Here is a 15546-nt window from a genome sequence, read left to right on the forward strand (position 1 = left end):
CAATCACCAGCAATCTTGAATATCCATACCTAGTATCACGGCAACCAAGAGACAGACAGAATCTCCATGTATTGTCCATATATTGTTGAACAACCTCACTTTAAACTATCTAAGAAGAATCTTGTAGAATTCCTTGTGTCATATCTCTTCACACCTGAACACAGTGAGGAGTGTTCCCATGCAGCAGGCTAACGATCCTTTCTCTGTCTTTCTCCTCTGCAGAGTCCCAGAGGGAGTGATGTTGGCAGGCGAGGAGCAGGACAGCGAGGCGTCCGCAGCGCCCATGTACGTGTATGAATCTAAGGTCCACTGCGCCAACGTGCTGTTGAGCCTGGAGGAGCAGCGGCGGCAGGGCATCCTCTGCGACGTGACCGTGCAGGTGGAGGGTAGGGAGGTTCGAGCACACAGGGCTGTCCTCGCCGCCAGCAGCCGCTACTTCCTACAAGCCCTCCTGGGGCACAACACGTCACCCGGTGAAGCGGAGCCCATCATTAACCTGCCGGACAAGGTAAAGGCCCACCAACACTTCCACATGGAGTGGTCTGGTTCTTTGAATGGGTTTCTAGTTAGGTGACTGAATTAAGGTCTGTGTTAAGGCAAGCTCAAGATATTTTCATGTTTTATTCTATGACATAAAATAAGTCAGTAAATACCCCAGTCCTGATTTCTTTAAGCTTTTACATCCGTTAAAAAAAGGCTGGTTGCTAACAAGTGGTTGAATGAGACTACTGAGGTTGTCGGGGACGTTCATCATCACGTTGAACATGAAAGACTCAGATGAGGAGTCTGTTGAGACCAGAATCTAGCAGACGGATCTGAACCATTTGCGTAGTTAGCATCTTCTATTTGTTTATATTGTTTGTTAGCTTGTAACTGACAGTGGCTGACACAGTGTTAGTGGTTGTGCTAATGCTAACTCTCTCTCTCTGTACTGACAGGTTTATTTAGCCCCGCCCCCCGTCCCCACAAGTTGACAGGATTGGTTCCTTAGGTTTGTGACGCATGAAACCCTGAATCTGTTTTTATGAGGCTGTCACTGGTTCACTGCAGTTCAAGGTGGAAACACACAACATTATTTATCTCATCATATGTCTTGTAATATAAAAACATCATGTGGATGTTAACAAGGTAAAACAGGCAAATGTCTTTAAATCTTACTCAGCCTTAATGGCCAACCTCGGTTGTTCATAGTGGAGTGGAGGTGTTGATGGATTCAGATCTAAAACAGACTGATGGTGAACCTGCCTGAACCATGCATAAATTAAGACTCATTGCGCTGATCTCAAAAGAACCAGAAGATGATTAGACCTGATCCTGCAGTGGAGTCCTGAAGTGGAGTTGAAGAGAACCACCACTCGGAGCTGCTACAGTCTGCACAGATCTACCTGGCTTTAGACACAGACCTTACACAACAGAACAGGACTCTATCCAGACCCAATTATTCTGTGCTATAGTTCAGACCCAGCTGGACTTGGGCCCAGAGTCTGGTCTCATAAGCAGGACAGTATGTAAAGCAGGGGCAGGAGGACATGGAGTCGAGGCGCTGAGATACCTCGACCTTCCTTGGATAAATAAGGTTAAAGAGAAGGGGGGCACATGGATGAAACAGTGGGTTTGACACAAATGGATCTGTTTATGAAAATCTTTTGGTCATGAATATGGATGGCGTCGCCCTGTTAGCTGCTGCTGCTTCCATTAACCACTGGGGCTGATCAGGGACCAGCTCCTGATCCCAGGGGCTGGTTTTACCTTATAATGCTCCAGATCTGTCATATTGATGAATGTGTCTCTACCTCATACAGTAACAACTCACACTGGCCTGCACCACTTTACATATCAAACTCCATCCCCTCATGACTCTAAGCATGGCTTCATATTCCTCATCCTTTCTACTGTCCATTCACTCACCCGCTCATAAATGACTGGAGTTCAGAGGGAAACAGATGTGGGTGTGAAGTTCAGTATTTTCAGGACTAAGGACGTACCGCTCGTCTGCTTGGTTCTTGTAAAATTGAAAATGACATTTTCTAGGTTATTGTTTTCCAAGATGTTTTGGACTTATTGAACTTCCTCTATAGGTACAATTATAAGTGTTGAAGTGCAGGCTGTAAACACCTGACATGTTCAATATTAATTAATAAAAGTGTCTTCACCGGCTGCTTAACTACTTATTCTTCATTCACATTTTATGCAGGAAGCAGGAAACTGAAACATATTTTTAGTTCAAGTTCAACTAAACCCGGCTCTGTATTAAAGTGATAGTTTGGGTTAATTGATATGGGGTTGTGTGAGGTTCTTATCTATAGTCAGTGTGTTACCTGCAGTAGATTCAGACCAGCTGCCAGTTTAGAAAAGCAGCAGGAGCAACAGCACAGAAAAACAATTTAATATCAGTTGAGGTGTCGCTTTATTTTGAACATTTACATTGCTTTATCTGCCGTCAAACAGCCCTTTACTTTGAAACTACAGTTTGTGAACCTTTTAAACTACTGAATTACTACGCACAAGCGCACACACAGTTCTGATTTACAGTTTTACTTGATGGTTGTTCTTCATCCCTTAAACCGTGCTGACCAGCTGATGGTCCAGATTAACACAGAACTTTTTTTAAGTTTTAAATTCTAGTGAAGATCCTAAACTTTCCAAAGACACAAGATGATAGAGAATATATATCATACTGTCAGACAGTGTGGAATTATATATATATATTTTATTTACTTTAAAAAGGTGAAAACTACATGTTAAGTGGTTAATGATCAATCATTGTCACTGATTACTCCCACCTGTCTCCTGTGCCATCTGTCCCTGCTGCTGCTCATCAGTAGGACTGCTTCAGTGTGGAGAGAAGCTTCTCTGCACAGGAGGCAGCAGCTGCTGATGCCTGCTGAAAATAGGCTTACATCCACTCCAATACACACATACACACACACACACACACACACACACACACACACACACTTATTCATGTACACACGTGCGCACACAGCTATATGCAGTAAACAGCCACACAGCAACGCACACTCATATGAACACATAATAGCCATGCTGAATGTAGTGAACCAGATGGAAGCAGAGGAGATGCGGGGTGAAGGAGAAGAGGAAGAAGCTGAAGGATCCACAGTCAGACAGCCTAATGTATAAGATGAATAAACCTGGAGTGTGGCAGAATGACTATGAATAAAGTGGATTGGCTTGTGAGGCAAAGTTCAGTTTCTTTCGTTTCCAGATAACTTCTTAAAATCCTGTAAGGTCAATGTTGTAACACACAATATTTTCTTTTTTATTCCTCCGCGAGGCATATTGTTTTCAGGTTGTCCCATTCTCATGCACACAATATCTCAGTAATGCCTTGGTGGAACTTCTTCAAATTAGGCACAAACATTCACCAAGACACAAGGATAAACTGATTAGATTTTTGGTGGCTAAAAGTCAAGGTCATGGTGACCTCACAAAACAGGATTTTGGCCTTGTGAACACAATATCTTGACCACTCCTACAGCGGATCCCTTCACATTTAGCACAAACATTCACTTGTACTAAAGTTTGAACTGATTAGATTTTGGTGGTCAAAGGTCAAAGGTCAAGGTCTTGGTGACTGCACAAAAAGCTTTTTATCTAATCTTCAATGATGGACTTCACGTGATGCAGACCCTTGCATACTCATGTATATGGAAAGGGTTGAACTGGAAGACACTGAATATGTTTGAGCAGGACAGCTTTGTTCAGCCAGGCCTAGCTGGTCAGAGATTATAATATGATTATTATATAATTATTTGCGGCAGAAGAAATATTGAAGGACACCTTGAATTAAGTATTCTCTGGGAGCCGTCATCAAGGATGGCTGATGTTTCTAGGTGTCTTCCTCTATAGCTCAAACATCACCTTCATCACTTTAAGGACAACCATGGAACTGCAGCTTTAATGCATAAGATAATAAATTGTTGAAGGTGCCTTTGGTTAGATTCTTGCAGAATACCGGCGTTTTCTCTCACATCTTGGACAGAGTTTCTCAAGGTTACAATGAGTCTTTGTCTTTGTTTCTTCAGAAGAAAGCTGGCAGAAGTCAGGACAAACACTTAAATTATAATTGATAGTGGTGCAGGAAGGAGAGGGTGATTTTGAAGTGCTTTAGTTTGTAAGGCGACGGGAACTGAACCTTTTCTGATTATTACTAGCTCAATCTGACTAGTATCTTTTAAATTACTCACTGTCAATAAAAAGTATTTTTTCATCTCACATTTAATCAAAATCTGTTCTCTACTCTCCTCTGCAGGTAACAGCCAAGGGTTTTGCACCACTGCTCCAGTTTGCCTACACAGCCAAGCTGGTTTTAAGTCGGGAGAACATCCATGACGTCATCCTGTGCGCTGACTTCCTGGGTGTTCACAATTTGGAGGACTCTTGCTTCCGGTTCCTTCAGGAGCAGCTACAGAATGACAGCCAACACGCCAGTAATGGCAAGGTGGACTATGACGATGACATCACAGCCAAGGACACAGTGTTTTCGGAGACGGCATCCGTGGACGATTCTGCAGACACGAGGCATGATGTAGCAAGCACTACGCCACTTCCCACTGACCCTCCTCAATGTCCGAAATACAGGAAATATCACTACCAGATCTGTGACAACAAGCTCAATGGAGAAAACCATCATGGCAGTGATGATGTCATTTTGGCCAATCATACCTCAGTCAGCCCTGTGAGCTCGCAGCTTGCAGACAGCAGTGCTGCTCCACAAACTCTACTTACACCCTCCAGAATCAAAGAGGAACCCTTTGTGTTTGAGGAAGAAGAAGAAAGCAATGGCTGCAACACGGAGTTGTGCACCGAGGAGGTGCTGGAGATGGAGCTGGAGGTGGAAGGGGTTCCAGTAGCAGCTGAGCACTCGCCTAGCCAAGGCTCGCCCTCTTCCTGTCTGCGCTCCTACCTCCAGAGAGGTGGCCTGGATCTGAGCGGTGTTCCCAGCGCCACCATCCAGCAGCTACTCACCAACAGACTGTCCCTCAACCACTACAGGGAACTGGTCAAAGACAGACAGAGGGATAAGAGGGAATCTGTCGGCCAAGTGGACCTCAAGACCGGCATTGCAGATGTAATACCATCAGCACTGACTGGTATTGGTGGGAACATGGAGAGGCCAGTGTCCAAAGCCTCCTCCTCTAAACATGAGGGCGAGCTAGACAGACGCAGTGTCATTTTCTCCTCAGCAGCTGGCGAGCGACAAATGTTGGCCCAATCTTACATGGACGAGAAGTTCAGAGAAAAAGTCTCAACCCTGATGCAGGTAGAACCTCTTTCCTCCAGTCGATCATGCCTCACCACCAGCTGCCCTGTTCCCATCAAGACATCAGCCCACTCTCCTCCTCCCTTTGAGCCCCGAACCCAGACTTCCAGCTCCCGTTCCTCGTTCTCGTACCCAGAGGACGCAGGCAGCAGTAGCTCACCTTCCAGCCTGCCCCAGTTTGACTTCTCCTCATCGCCGCACTCAGGCTCCATCTCTGGACTGTCTCAGTGCCTGGCTGGGGTGATGGAGCAGAGGAACCCCCACAGCGGAGAGGTGGTCTTCTCTCAGGGTTGCACCAAGATCAAAAGTGAACGGGGATTTGGTGCCAGTGGTGGCAACTCCAGTGATGAATCAGGCTCCTTCTCAGAGGGAGACAGTGAAAGTGGCATGTCCAGAGTCTCTGGTCCTGAGGTTAGTACGCTCCTCTACTATACTGTCTTGAGCAGGATACTCTTTGTGTTAGCATCAAGGTAAATTCAGTGCCTGGCCGATGGTAAACATAGTAAACAATGTACCTGCTTATCATCAGCGTGTAAGCATTGTCACTATGAACATGTTAGCACACTGATGTTAGCATTAAGCTCAAAGCACCACTGTGTCTAAATACAGTACAGCCTCATAGAGCTGTTGGCATGACTTCAGACTCTTTCTCCTGTCTGACAGAATTTCCCATCAACATGAACCCTGCAAGTTGTTTATGCTTTTTTTTTAAAAAAAAATCTAGTTTCTAACACTCACTTGTCTTCTTTGTCATGCTATTAAATGGTAATGTTGAAGTATTTATCACCTGATCAATAACTGACCTCTTTTTAAAGCTTTAAAAACACATCTTCCTGTGTCAGTGGCCTGGATCATTGATTTACAGCTGGGACAATTCTTAGACAGTTTTCCTCTCAGGAGAAATGACGCAAACACTTCCAGCACATGCTCCTTGGACTTAAAAGAGCTGTATGGTTGCCATGGTGACGCCTAAGTACATGCAATATCTGAAGAGATGTGAGATTAGTTTCATACTGGAACTCACTCTCTTTCTCTCTCTCTCTCTCTCTCTCTCTCTCTATCTCACACACACACACACACACACACACACACAGAATATTAGCTTTATTAGATTTGAGTGGTTGTGGCCTCTGGCCTGCGAATGAATCAACAGAGATCCCACTACATTACCGTTAAGAAGACCCCACATGCCACCTTTGCTTGTTTACATTGAACCAGACAATGCTGGTAGGTTGCCACGATGTGTGTGATTTCAGCATGATGGTGTTTCGGGATCAGAGGTGTGACGTAACACAACAGCAGCACCTTTGTACCTTTTAAGGAATAAAGGCACAACCGTTCCTGCCTTGAACAGGCAGGTGAAGATGAGTTAATGCTGGCTTGTGTTGTAAGGACTTCAGTTATTCAGAGTTCACGTGCTGAAACTGATACTACAGACCCAGCCTATTTATTTCAGATGTTGTTCTCCACATACAGTTCTGCATGATGATGTATTTTTATAGTCCAACCCTGCAGTTATCATCACCCTAGTTCCCTCTATTAAAAGTCAATGGGATTCTTCCATTGTCTTTTGGATTATTAGAGAAAATAAACTGTAACAGTTTCTGATCCTGACAGGTTTAGTTCAGCAGGATCATCTTCACTAATGAACTCCACTTTATGATGTTTGAAGCCTAAAAACAATCAACAGAAGACCAACTACACCACGGTCACATGACTTCACCGTCACCACCACTAAACTTCAACTAATTTGATTTAGCTCTTATCTCTTCAATAAAAAGCCTTTCCTCTGACATGGTTAGTAACAGTAAATCAACACCGGGATATTTACTGACGTATTTTATGTTGTAGACTAAAACGTGAAAATGTCTTGAGCTTTTGTTAAACACAGACCTTATTTCAGCCATCTAACCAAAAACACATTCAAAGAACCTGAGACTTCAGGACCAGGGAACAGGAGGAACTAACATGCAACTAATTTCAGGGTTTTCAGACTCACTCCTTCAGAACTCTATAACTATGAATATGTGCATAATATACTGTGTAGAGCTGAAGCTAAAGCCGATTGTCCCCTTTTCCACTGTCAGTGGAGTTTGTTTTTCTGTTTGGACTGAGAACACACACAACTGCAAGGAGCAACATCATCACATACACTTACAGAGCACACACACACGGGCACAGGGGAGAAACAGTGAGCTGTTAGCCGCTGTGCAGACTGGTAAAACAGGTCTGTCACGTCTCATCCTCAGGTTGTTGCTCCTGTCAGTGTCAGTGATTGTGTGTTTTTAAAACTTATTTCAGGGCTGCAGCTCACTCTCAGGGTAAAGTGTAACCGCAATGTTTCTGGTTTACCAGCACCTGGACAACTGGTCTGTTTAGTGTCTGTGCTCTGAAAGACGTCACAGCAGGAAAAGGGGTGAAATTTGGTGGGTTCACCCGAGTGTTGTGTTCACATCAATACCGATCGGAGCCGGAGCTGATAGATACCCGTGTGTATTGCAGAGTCATGTGACCCGGGTGTGAATGCTGATTGAACCATTTTCAATTGCCGTCAAAAGCCTGATGTTAGTGGGTCTTAGCAGGTTTTATAATCAGTGGAAAAGGGGCTTTAGAAATGCACCACTCTCCCAGTAGAGTGTGACACTGTTAAGAGTTGATAAGCACACTGGGCGGCTTTGTAACACTGTTGTATTTAGTTTTGTTTTAATGTAGTGTTACATGTGTGCATACTTACATCATATATCACTCCTCTGTATGTATTTGTGTGTGCATGTGTGTATATATGTGTGGTCTGTCCCACTTCTTTGCCCTGACCCAGTTGTCTCACCCATAGAGCGGACACACACACACACACACACACACACACACACACACACACACAGACACACACACACAGGGTACCCTGCAGGCAGGTGGAAGGTGTCCTGTCAACGCTCCCTCCACCATCTGCTGTTCCTGACCCCAGATCTGACCGCTCCAATTAGGCCAGCCTGTTAAAACCCCCTCTCCACTCAACTTTGCATTTTGGAGTTTTTCCTTCTTTTCCTTCTTATTTAATTATTATTTAAGTAGTAGTGAGTATTTACAACATTAGTATTGTGGGGATGAATATTTCTTGAATATTTCCTGAAATAAGCCGATCCCTGCTGGGAGATTTGGTCATTGCAACAAGAGGAACAACTGAGTTAATTAAAAGATACACAGTTTAAACAAACCACCAAAACAAAAATCAAACAAAGAAATCAAATAGACTAATTTATATAAAATAATTTATAGACTTTAACATGCAGCTGAGATTTTGATGAAAGTGCCATAGAAAGACAAAGGCACTTATCTGTTAAAAGCCTGGGATGCTTTTTGTAATGCTAACACAACAACATGTATTATTATCATAGTCGTCTGACATGTAAAACAAAGTCGGAGTTTGTACAGATCATAGACTGTAAATACAGATGGACGTAGCCTCTTTGACATCACCCACACACCCGCGGTTTTGAAGCTCAGAGTTAGCCGCACCACAGTCGCCATCTTGGCAGTGTCTGACTCCGCCCGTAACTCCCAGCTAATCCAAAAATGGTCAAAGAGGTGGGGCGTGTGTGGAGCAGACTTTGGTGCATGCTGGTCATTCAAGAGGCCACACCCTCAATTATACATAACTTTAAATGTTAATAAAATGTAAACAGGTGAGTTATATAAACAGTTGATGTGAAGGAGGAAATTAGCTCTAGAGACCCAAATTGTTTTTGTAACAGAGTGTAAATGTGTAAAGTTGGACATTTTAACATGGGAGTCTATGGGGATTGACTCACTGTTGGAGCCAGACTCTAGTGGTCAGTAGATGAACTGCAGGTTTTGGCTCCATTTTTCAGATGCTTGATACTGATGTCACTCCGTGCTCTTTATTTTAACTGTAATGTGGGCTGGGATTCTGCAGAAAAGGGGCAATTCAGATTTTCCTCACAGCTGATTGGTTAGGAATTTGAGAGAAAGAAACTACGCTGTGACAGTTACCAAGACAACAGGACTCACTTTAAACCCGAGGCTAACTAATCCTTCTTCATTAGTCAGGCACCTGATTCCCTTGACACTGTTAATAATATTGAATTACAATTGATGTGTTGTCTATTAAGAGATAATAAAAGCACAAACTACTGCTCCTGGCTCAAGCCTTCTTCAACTGCTGCGGATTATTATGCCAGCAAGTGTTGACATGTGTCATTGTGTTAGGTTGGTAGAGATAGTAGAGTTAGCTGTGATGGGAATAGTTCAACACATTGGATGATGTCAGTGCTGAACTATTCCCACATCATCTCCTCACAGTTTAACCCCTGTGGCTGTAACACAGTTACTGTGATTATTGTCTTTGTCTGTCTCGTAGACTGATCTCAGGACTCATGCGGTTACATCACGTGGCTCTAATCCTCCTCTGCAGGTTCACACTTTCTGATAATCCTGCAGTTATTACATTTAACAACAGTCTTTATTTACATGTAGTGTATTACAGTCATTCTTTTGGCTAAATGTTGATGTTGAACATGTTAGACAAGTTCTCGTTCTAACACCATGAAGTGATGGAGCGAGCGTCTCCGAGGATACACACACTGTTAAAAATGGAAACCAGAACACCAGAGAGAGACAGAGATTGGTCGAGGGATTTATGACCATCCACGGCTCACTTTGTCATTCCAACCTTATTATGTGACTGCTGAGAGTCATGGAGCTATATATAGATGTCTATAGAGTAAAGGACAGGCAGCACCTAAACACACACACACCACACACACACACACAACACACACACACTCTCTTATCCCTTTACTCTTTGAATGATGTCATTGCTGTATACTGGCAGCTCTGTGCTGAACGCTGCTGGTATGATGAAAACAGCTTGGATCTGCTGTAGCAGACTGTTCTGATGCAATCTAACATGGAGGGAACACGGAGTAAGAACGGTCAACACACAGTGTTCACTCAGCATTGCTCTCATACAGAAAATCAACAAGAACATTTAAAAAGTAAGAATTTAGTTTCAGGGGCCACAGCTACACGGTGGATACACACCCAGTGCAAGTAAGCAGGATGACAAAGAAAGGCTCAAACAAATCAGCTAATTGGACTACATTAATGGAGTTATAGAAAATTATTTACAAATCAGCTATTTGGAGTACATTAATGGAGTTATACAAAATTATTTAAAATACCAATAAATACTTACATAAGTAAATGCATAAAATAGGAAAAAAACAGATATAAGAATAATACATAACCCATTAAAGACATCTAAATGCAGACACATTATACACACATAACAGAGAAATAACAAGTAAGAAAGAAATTGTTACATGTTTCAGGTTTTGGACTAAAATTAGCTCCAGACTGAAACAAAGAGCTCGTCCTGTTTTCTCTTTGTGTCAGAGCTGCTGGGATCAGTCAGCTGCTCAACACTGACACCTGGTGGATGGTACACCACATGTCTCTCCAGCAGGCAGCTGGGCACTGATGTTGAATAATACTCCTTACTGAATAGGAAGAGTTCAAATCCTTAATTAAAAAAACAATTAAAACAGCTCCATTACAAGTGCTTTATTAATCCTCCCTAAGTAAAAGCTTATGTATTTATATCACATCACATAATGACTTCATGATGGAACTAGATATTGCACTTTCAATATAGTTGTAGTGCTTCTTCTTGCTGTATTGATACATAATGTTATATTTACAACAAAGAGTCCTCTTATCTCTGATTAGTCTTCAGTTGCAATGTATCTTTAGGATTATAATTAACACATTGTCAGCTTTGATTCAAAGCATTGAATGAAATATTCATTTCATGAGAACCATGCCGAGGTGATGATAGCACTCTGCTCGGCCCAGGCAATATACTCAAAATGTAAGATCTCATCACAGTCCAACCCAATTATCTCAGTATATGATATAATGACAGCATCAGGGGGTGGGTTTTATTTGTCACATGCCAAGGTTCAATGTACAGCAAGCACAGCAGTGAAATGGGGGTTTGACTCAGCAGCAGGGCAGACTGCGCAAGACTGCAAGACAGCAAAACTGCAAAACTGCAAAAAAAAAAAAAAAAAAATATATATATATATATGTATATATATATTCAACAATTTCCCGTAGGGGATTAATTAAGTATATCTGATTCTGATACTGATATATATATATAGATATATAATTGACATTATGAAAAATATTTAATATGGTGGGAAATAGCACTCACTTGCCAGTGTTGTGGAGTAGTGAACTACATGTAATTAATCTAGTAGTTTAACTACATCTTGCAGTAAATTGCTGGTAGTTCAACTACATTCAAATGTGATTCAAGAAGTTAAATCGCTTTTTTGCCATTTTTCAAATGATTTGGGGTCAAAAAAGGAATAATTTTTTATTTTATCATTGCCTCTCTACTGTAACTGAACCATTGACCAGCCTGCCCCCTTTTCCTTTCGTCCTGACTCCTGTAAAGCAGCGTCCAGGCAATGCATTTATCAGGCAAGACACCACCACACACTTCACCTTTGTGTAGTTTGTGTGTCACCATGCTCAAAACCAGTTATTCTGTACAAATCCAGACCTGACATTCCAGCGCTTCCCCATGAACAGTGGGGTATTTTTATTTTTTTGGTTTATGTATGTATGTTTTTGATCATTTCGTATCACATGTACATTGTCAATGTGATCATTTTGAAGAACTACTTTTTGTAAGTAGCTTTAGTTAAATAAACTAGATTCCTCCATAGTGGAACTTCAGTGGAACATAAACTCTTGATTCTTCATGTTGCTTTTATTGTGAAAGTTCATTCTTCACCTTAAAAACAGAGGTGTGACAAAATAATCTTGATACTATCTAGCTTTCAACCAGGTCTCTTAGTCTGAATGAGTTTGTTCGGTTGTCAGGGAGATGGTTCAGCCGCCATCACGTGACATGACTGTGAATCTTTGTGGTCCTTACAGGTAAAGCTGCCCTTCCCCGTGGACCAGATCACCAACCTGCCGCGCAATGACTTCCAGATCCTCATCAAGATGCACAAGCTGAGCTCAGAGCAGCTGGAGTTCATCCACGACGTTCGCCGTCGCAGCAAGAACCGCATCGCCGCACAGCGGTGCCGCAAGAGGAAGCTGGACTGCATCCAGAACTTAGAGGGCGAGATCCGCAAACTGGTGCGATCACACACACACACACACACACACACACACACACACACACACACACACACACACACACACTTTCAGTGGGCGCTTTTAGGTGATGTAGCACCCTCTGGTAGCCATACTGGGTAACTGCAGTTCCTTATCCTCACAATAACTGATTGATATTAACCAGTTCGCCATCACTGTGTTGAAGGGAAACGTCACAAAATTATTATTATTATATAGTATTAAGGATTTCCCCACAGATTTCTCTCAGTTAAAGGGTGATTACAGTTATTTATTATTATTTCCTGGTTCTGTGATAATTTCTTTCAGTTACAATAAGATGATGAGAAAATGAAGGTGAACAGTAAGATGATTACACAAGCTGTCTGTTGTTAACATCCATCACAGTTTACAAGCCCACGTCCTGCTTCAAGTGATTTCCTGTGACATGAGGACGTATTAGATAATGTGGCTAAACAGCTGTAGTCATTGTGTTGTCATCATGTTCCCAGAGTACTGTCTTATCATACCCCCAAAAAAACTGAACAACACGATGTAAACTCTCATTCCCTTTAAAAACAATCCATAGCAGCAGTTTTGGATCTGATGGTCCATAAGAAAAAGGATTGAAACGACCATTATCTGCCATTGCTGTGGTAGGCTACATCCACACTACTATGTTTTAGTTTTAAATTTGTCTCTCTTCCTGAGTTTACTCCTGCTGTTCACAGTACTTCAGAGTTTTTGAGCCATGAAAATAGAGACTCTGGGGGTTGTGTTGTACTCTGGATGGACAGAAACTGNATACTTCAGAGTTTTTGAGCCATGAAAATAGAGACTTTCAGAAATGCTGCTGGACCCACTTTATTTTGAAAACTCTGGGGGTTGTGTTGTACTCTGGATGGACAGAAACTGAGATGATGACGTAGACACCTATATGTTCTGTATGTCAACGCTACAACTGTCTGTTACTGGTTCATAGTATTTTCTGCAACTAATTGCAACTAACTGCAGAGTAGACAATCTGCTTCCTTTTTACACTGGCTTGCACATGCCCAGTGTACTTGAATGGTCATGTGATATGTGTTTTAAGGTGTGTTAGTATGGATGGAGATTATTGCTTATATGGAACTAAAAAGCTTGTCTTTTGTTTTAAAACGCCGTTATAAAAATGTTAAGGTTTTGGAAAAAAAACAAACATTGTATTGGTTATGGTCAGGGAAAGATGAGAGTTTAGGTTCAAATCCAAACTGCAACTAATTACAAAGGTCAGGGTTCCTTTGTTGTTATTGTTAGAAGAAGAAATACTGAGTCTGAGATTAAGGAACAATTACAGTCTCCAGAAACTACGAACTACAGTATTCAGCCAGGAGTCAAAGTTCACACAGCCTCTAGAGGTTGCTTGTTAAATGTTCAGACAATATTAACGTAGTGGACTGTGTTGGTGGGGGTCTGTTGATTCAGGTACCAGTGAGACAGGAAATAAATCCAGGAAATCCAGTTTGATTATCAGATCCATGAGTTTGAAATCACTGCACAGATATTTCTAAAAGTTTGAGGAAGGATTTTATTGCGTCAACACTGTGGCTTCATGTTGGTCTGAACACATTTGGCTCTTGAACAAATGACAGATGCTGTTGTTTCTCTGGTGCTCACAGATGAGTGTCCAGTGTTTTCACCATGTTGACCCAATGAAACTTTGTCTTATGAACACAGATGTGTGAGAAGGAGAAGCTGCTGAGCGAGCGCAACCAGCTGAAGGTTTGTATGTCGGAGCTGTGGCAGAACCTCTCCTTCCTCTCCCAGCAAGTGTGCAGGGAGGTGCAGGGCAGCCAGCCGCCTCCCGTCTCCGCCAGCATCGACCTCACATCCATACCGCCGTCGCCTTCCTCCGACGACATCTCGTCCCAGCCCAGGTCGCCGGTGTCACAGCAAAGTGAGGCTGCGTGTCTGTCTGATGTGGGTCTCAGCCAGGGGAGGGGGGGCAGGCAGTGTAGGGTGGAGGTGTCGGATGTGGGGCAGCAGAACGCGGAGTGTCCACTGGTGCGTGGATCCACTGAGGAAACATGTAGCCCCACTGTAACAGTGGATTTCTGTCAGGAAATGACTAAGAAATGCACGACGGATGAACAGAAGAGACAGGACTGTCCTTAGAGTCAGTGGTGAACGGTTTGGTCTACGACACACTCGTCTTGTCTATACCTTGATATTTGAAGTATTTTTTTCTTTTTTTTTGTAAAGGATGACACAAGCGTTATCTTATCAGCAATACTGTTCAACAGATATTTTTTGGACTGGTATAAAACAGAAGCACTGGCAGCTTTCTCTCTCCCTCTCTATCATCCTGACTTCTTCCTGTCAACTTCCCCAGCTCTCTCGTGCATCACGGGAGGTTAAACTCAGGAATTCCACAGAATGTTCAGTAATGTCCCTGTTCACATGTACACGCACTTTACTTTAGAGTCCTGTCCAAGCTGGATAATTACTTTGGTACGTACGGTTTATTTGCAGTTTTAATTATCGACACCTGTCACGTCTGGTTGACCAAAGGAATAGTTCAAGATTTTATTTGCTTTCTCTCTGAGAGTGAGATGAAAAAGATTGATACCAACCTCAAATCTGTGAAGTTCAGACCTGAACTCAGAACATGGTTAGCTTAGGTTGGTATAATGACTGGAAGCAGCTAACAGCAGCTAGCCACGTGAACATGCCTGTAGATTTAAGGCAGACATATATCATATATACATTGTGTGTTGTGTTTATTTAACCCAAACATGAATAGAAATGTAATAGTTTGTGCTGGAACCTCAGTATTCCTCAACACAGATAGGTTTCTCCAGCCATGCAGCACTAAGCTACCAGACACAGTCCAGGTTTTAGTTTTGGGCTCAAACTTGCAGCCTCACCTTCACAATAATGCAGTATTCACACAGTGTTAGCAGAACTGGAAGAACGTTTGTTTTCAGATGTTTCATGATTCCAAGATGTTAGCCCAAATGTTAGCCTTACTAGCTTAAATTAGCTACTTTTGTTGTGTCCCATGTTTGTTGTGATTTGTCAACTTGTGAAACCACATCCACACTGTGCACAGCTCCTTTACGTCAGCT

The 15546-nt window shown here is 42.5% G+C and overlaps 1 protein-coding gene across 1 annotated transcript; it reads left to right on the forward strand.

Moving 5' to 3' along the window:
* Positions 1–238: 238 nt before the first annotated feature.
* On the forward strand, positions 239–14702 carry LOC111226131 (transcription regulator protein BACH2-like). Its single transcript, XM_022751230.1, has 4 exons — positions 239–508; positions 4274–5695; positions 12257–12463; positions 14156–14702. The coding sequence occupies exons 1-4, from the start codon at positions 239–241 to the stop codon at positions 14591–14593; spliced, it is 2337 nt and encodes a 778-aa protein (XP_022606951.1). The 3' UTR covers positions 14594–14702.
* The last annotated feature ends 844 nt before the right edge of the window (positions 14703–15546 follow it).

Source organism: Seriola dumerili, unplaced genomic scaffold (genome assembly GCF_002260705.1).
Source record: "Seriola dumerili isolate Sdu_G_001 unplaced genomic scaffold, Sdu_1.0 BDQW01000149.1, whole genome shotgun sequence".
Lineage (NCBI taxonomy): Eukaryota > Metazoa > Chordata > Actinopteri > Carangiformes > Carangidae > Seriola > Seriola dumerili.